Raw genomic sequence first — 5746 nt, 5'->3', positions numbered from 1 at the left:
TTGCTGTTCTCATTTTTTTTAGTTCCTGCATAAATAACTGGCCTATATTTAATTTTAATTGAATAAAATGTATAGAGTGAGAAGGCAACCTTGGCTGAATGTTACATTTAATTGCTAGGAGACCAGTCATTTTGTGATGTCACAGCAACTCAGGTTGAGGACCATTGTGATGGTGTGAGCAGTTCACTTGTTAGGCCTGCCAAGACAGCCTTTGAAGCTGCAGTGTTCAAAATTATGCAGATGTGCAAAGCAGGTGAAGGAAAGTTTGGGATGGCCCATGTTTCTTCAGAAATTCAAATTGTTTCTCTTAAAGATGGATCAAATGATTCAGAAACCTCCATTAGATCTGCACTGTGTGATCACACATACCCTGGGGACTTGGAATTGAGGTCTGTGATTGAAGAAAGTGCCTTTCAGGCTTTGTGTGAAGAAACCTTAATGAAAAGACCGCGTTACTCATTTTGTGCCTCCAAACCAGATGAAGATTATGATTTTCATTCTATGACCTTTCCCAGAAAACTGTGGAAAATAGTTGAGAGCGATCAATTTAAGTCTATTTGGTGGGATGAGAATGGAACTTCTATAGTGATTAATGAAGACCTCTTTAAGAAAGAAGTTTTGGAAAGAAAGGCCCCTTTCAGAATATTTAAAACTGATAGTATGAAAAGTTTACTTCGCCAGCTTAACCTTTATGGATTTAGTAAAATGAGACAGAATTTTCAAAGATCTGCTTCTCTAGCTGACTTTCTGGCAGAAGAGAAAGAAGTCTCTGTTTTAAACAAGGTACTCAGAAATTTTCAGTTACAATTTATATAGGGAATATATATGTAAGATTTTATTTGTACACCAATATGTTAATATACATAAGCTAAAAATAAGATTTTTAAAATTATATTAAAACTGTTAAAATATTTTTTTATAAATCTAAGAGAGTTTGGACGTAAACATTCAGGATTGTAAGAAATTTTGCTTGTAACTTTTAAACTTCTCAATGAACTCTATTTAAATAAAGGCCCTGAAACCATTTGAAGTGGTACTCAGTTACTGAAATAATAAGTAAACTTTGAAATATATTACCAGTGTACATGTATTACTTGATGACATTAACTTTGTGTGATAAAACTGAAATTACATTTTATGGACTAAGCTTGTTACATTCTCATATCTTGGTTTTATACTAAAATAACTTTTTCTTTTGGTTTTAGTTACAGCTCTTTCATAATCCTCATTTTAAACGAGGCTGTCCCCAACTCCTAGTAAGAATGAAAAGAAGAATTGGAATTAAAAATGCTTCTCCAGCATCTTCATTATTTCGAGAAGTCAACAAGGAGCACTTTGGAGCAGAGGGTCATGTGGCTAACATGCTTCCTTCTAAGTAAACAATATTAATTGTTTTTAAAAATCATGGCTGTAAAGGAAAAAAGAGAAACTATTTTAAATGATTTTTGAAATAGTCCAGGATGAATCAAATGAGGGCCTAAATAAGGATGGCATAAGAGGATATATACAAATAAAATATAGAAAAGGTAAATACAGTGTACAAAGTAATTACTTTAGCATTTTCTCAATTACATTACATTCTTTTAGGTATTGTAAAGCTTAAGTACTTGTATTGGCAGAGATTTTCTTCCTTAAAAATATTTTATCCTTGCATACTCTGACAACCCCAGCCAGTAACCATGATCACCATCATATATTTACTGAACTAATAAATATGACATGATGTAGTAATAGATTTCATTACTGCTAGGAGGTGGTGGTATTTTACAAATATTATAGAGGTATTTTTTTTTGTTCTGTCCTCAAAGCATTTTGCTTATTTGTGCATTAAAATGTCCACATTTTAAATTTTCCGATGCACATTTGTATGTTGCTTTAGGTGCCATCCAAATACAGGCTTAATTCTTTATCCTGGCTTCTGATTTCTTTTAGATTCTGATCCCAGAATCTCAGCCATGAATAACAAGGCACTTGAAAATCTCATATCTGTTTATTTTAGAAGTTCGTGTCTTCTCATCCATTGTCCATCAGGTACTCCATTCAGATAAGCTATTCTCAGCCATATAATCTCAATTTCACAACTTTGCTCCAGCATCCTTTCTGGCATTAGATGACCTTCTCTTCACCTATTAAGGTTACTAATTTCCCATTCTGAAAATAGATACAACTTCTTCCTGATGTTTCCTGTCTGTGTTTTCTTTCTTTAAAAAATTGTCTTTATTGTTGAAAGTATTACAGATGTCCCCTTTCTTCCCCTCATTAACCCTCTCCTCCCCGCTCCTGCCCCCTCCCCAGGCCTTCATTACCCTATTGTCTGTATCCATGGGTTATGTATATATGCATATAAGTTCTTTGGTTACTCTATTCCTACCCATCTCACCCCCCTGCCCTTTTACCTCAGAGATTTGTCAGTCTGTTGCATGCTTTCATGTCCCTGGATCTATTTTGTTTGTCAGTTTATTTTGTTCATTAGATTGCACATGTGAGTTCACGTGACATTTGTCTTTCTCAGACTGGATTATTTTGCTTAGCATAATAATCTTCAGGTCCCTCCATGTTGTCTCAAAGGATAATAGATCCTTCTTTTTTTATAGCTGCATAGTATTACATTGTGTAAATGTACCACAGGTTTTTTATTCAATTATCTACTTACTAGAGGCCCTGCTCATGAAATTTGTGCACAAGTGGGGTCCCTAGGTCTGGCCAGTGATCAAGGCCAATCTGTGGGGTGACTGGTGGGGCGATCAGGGCACCCCAACTGACACCCACCTTGGCGGGCCTGGCGCCGCCCACTCATGGGCCCTATCCCCCGCCGCCACCAACAGTAACTTCCCTCTGCAGGGTGACCAGCAGGGCAATCAGGGGGCCCCTGCTGACACCCACCTTGGCTAGCCTGGAGCCTGCAGGCGGGGGGTAGCTCCTTTGTTGAGCCTCTGCCCCTTGATGGTCAGTGTGCATCATAGCGACCCGTCATGCCACCAGTCGTTCCGCCATTCAGTTGATTTACATATTAGCCTTTTATTATATAGGATGGGCACTTGGACTGTTTGCAGATCTTAGCTATTATAAATAGTGCTGCTATGAACATAGGGGTGCATATATTCTTTCCAATTGGTGTTTCAGGCTTCTTAGGATATATTCCTAAGTGAAATCACTGGGTCAAATGGCAGTCCCATTTTTAATTTTTTGAGGAAATGCCACACTTTTACATAGTGGTTTTACCAGTTTGCATTCCCACCAGCAGTATATTAGGGTTGCTTCTTTTCCACATCCTCGCTGGCACTTATTGTTAATGATAGCCATTCTGGCAGGTGTGACATGGTCCTGCATTGTCATTTACATTTGCATCTCTCTGATAATTAGTGACTTTGAGCATTTTGTCTCTTGGCTATTTGTATGTCCTCTTTGGAGAAGTGTCTATTCAGTTTTGGAAGCTGGTATTTTTTTAGGAATTTGTCCAAGTCATCCAGGTTGTCCAGCTTTTTGGCATATAGTTTGTTTATAGTATTTTCTTACAATCCTTTGTATTTCTGTGGTGTCAGTTGTTACTTCACCACTTTTGTTTCGATTTTATTTATTTGGGTCCCCTCTCTTTGTTTTTTGATAAGTCTGGCTAAAGGTTCATCAATCTTGTTTATCTTTTCAAAGAACCAGCTCCTGGTTTCATTGATCTTTTATATTGTTTTTTTAGTCTCTGTGTCATTTATTTCTGCTCTAATCTTTATTACTTCCTTCCTTCTACTTACTATGGGCTTTTCTTGTACTCTTTCTAGTTCTTTAAGTTGTAAGGTCAGATAATTTATCAGCAATTGTTCTTGTTTCTTGAGGTAGGCCTATAGGGCTATGAACTTCCCTCTCAGAACTGTTTTTGCTGTGTCCATAGATTTTGGGTTGCTGTGTGTTCATTTGTTTCATTCATTTCATTTGTTTCATTCATTTCTATTTTGTCAGGAAGTTATTTTATTTCTTCCTTGATCTCATCAGTAACACTGGTAACCTGTTTATTGTTCAATAACATGCTATTTAGCCTCCATGTGATTGGATGTTTTTGGTGTTTTTATTGTAGTTGATTTTTAGTTTCATGCCATGGTGACCTGAGAAAATGCTTGATATAATTTCAGTCTTCTTGAATTTGTAGAGACTTAGTTTTGTCCTAATATGGGGTCTATCTTTGTGAATGACCTATGAGAACTTGAGAAGAATGTATATTCTATAGATTTGGGGTGAAATATTTTTTAAATGTCAATTAATTCCATCTGACCTAGTGTTTCATTTAGGATCACTGTTTCCTTCTTAATTTTTGGTCTAGAATATCTAGCTCTTGAAGTCACTGGGGGTGTAAAAGGCCCCTACTATGACTGCATTGTTGACAGTTTCTCCCATAAAGTCTTCCAGAAATTATTTTATATTTGGGTGCCTCTATATTGGGTGCATATATATTGGGTGTTTACCAGAGTTATATTCTCTTGCTGTATAGATCCATTCAGTATTAGGTAATGTGACCTTCATTGTCTTTTGTTAGGCCTTCATTTTGAAGTCTATTTTGTCAGATGTATTTGCACTAAGTTCCTTATAGTTATCTTTAAGTTATTTGAGCATTCTTATAACCATTACTTTGAACTCTATATCTGATAAATTGCTTGTCTCCATTTCATTTAGCTCTTTTTCTGTAGATTCCACCTGTTCTTTCATTTGGGGGTCTGTTTCTTTGTTTGCCTTTTTTTCTGTTTCTTTGTGTTTGTTTCTGTGTGTTGAAGAAGACTGGTATGTCTTCCAGTCTTGGTGGAATGACCTTCCTGTGGGACTTAGTGGTGTACTCTCCTTGATATTCTGAGCTGGGTGATCTAGGAATGACCCTTGTGTGGGTAATGGGTTTTGAATTTGGGTCCTTATTGCTGTTGTTCCATTTTTGGATGAACTCAGCCCTCAGTTGACTGTGAGTCTCAATCCTGACCACATATGCCAACTGCTATACCTGTGCTGACAGAACAAAAAAGACAAAACCAGATCAAATAAAAACACAAAGGAAAAACAATAGCAAATGTAAAAACATACATACAAAGAGAAACACCAAAAGGCCAGAAATAATAAAAATAACAGCCTCAACCCAAAGACTAAAAATCAAACAAACAAAAACTGACACACACATACACACAAGAATACTAGAATACACAAGACTAGAAGAATTAGAGGAAAAAAAAGAAAAAACTAAAATAAATAAACTATGAAAGCAAAGAATGAAGAGACTAGAAATAAGTAAATATAAAAATAAAATAAAAGAATAAATGAAATAATAATTTTTAAAAATAATAATAAAATAAAATAGAAAGGAAAAAGAAAAATGGGAAAAGGAAAAAAATTGAATTATAAATAAAAAAAAACAAAGAGAAGGGGAATGAAAAAAATTTAGACTAAAATAAAAGTTAGGAATTAGAAAATACAGGAAAAAAGAGAGCAGAGAGAGAAAGAAAATCTAACCCAAACCAAAAAAAGGAAAATAAAAAAGAAACACAAACAATAACAAAAACAATACCCTTTGGGTCTGCTATTTGTGGAACTCACTGGATTTTACTTCGATGCTGTTAGATCTGGCCCCTTGGTGTGTGGGTCCAGGGCCTCCCGGGCTGTTCTTTGGTGCAGGCCCATGTGAGTTGCTGTGTCTGTCTGACCTTGGGCAGCCTGGCTGAAGCCCTGCATGGTGGGTCCCCAAGTATTCCAGTGGGGGGGCGGTGAGGGGGGCTCCCTA

General features: G+C 36.3%; 1 protein-coding gene across 1 annotated transcript; it reads left to right on the top strand.

Annotated features, from left to right (window-relative positions):
* Positions 1–270: 270 nt before the first annotated feature.
* LOC102254604 (heat shock transcription factor, Y-linked-like) lies at positions 271–1379 on the top strand. Its single transcript, XM_005873101.1, has 2 exons — positions 271–783; positions 1206–1379. The coding sequence occupies exons 1-2, from the start codon at positions 271–273 to the stop codon at positions 1377–1379; spliced, it is 687 nt and encodes a 228-aa protein (XP_005873163.1).
* The last annotated feature ends 4367 nt before the right edge of the window (positions 1380–5746 follow it).

This window comes from Myotis brandtii, unplaced genomic scaffold, assembly GCF_000412655.1.
Source record: "Myotis brandtii unplaced genomic scaffold, ASM41265v1 scaffold399, whole genome shotgun sequence".
NCBI classification, from domain to species: domain Eukaryota; kingdom Metazoa; phylum Chordata; class Mammalia; order Chiroptera; family Vespertilionidae; genus Myotis; species Myotis brandtii.
Note: the sequence above shows the minus strand (reverse complement) of the source record. Positions and strands in the feature narration are given on the sequence as shown.

Bases quoted from the DNA above. Each gene is read 5' to 3' on its own strand.
- LOC102254604 (XM_005873101.1), top strand. From the start codon at position 271: ATGGCCCATGTTTCTTCAGAAATTCAAATTGTTTCTCTTAAAGATGGA. The intron at 784-1,205 runs GTACTCAGAAAT...TTTTGGTTTTAG, and splicing joins AAGTCTCTGTTTTAAACAAG to TTACAGCTCTTTCATAATCC.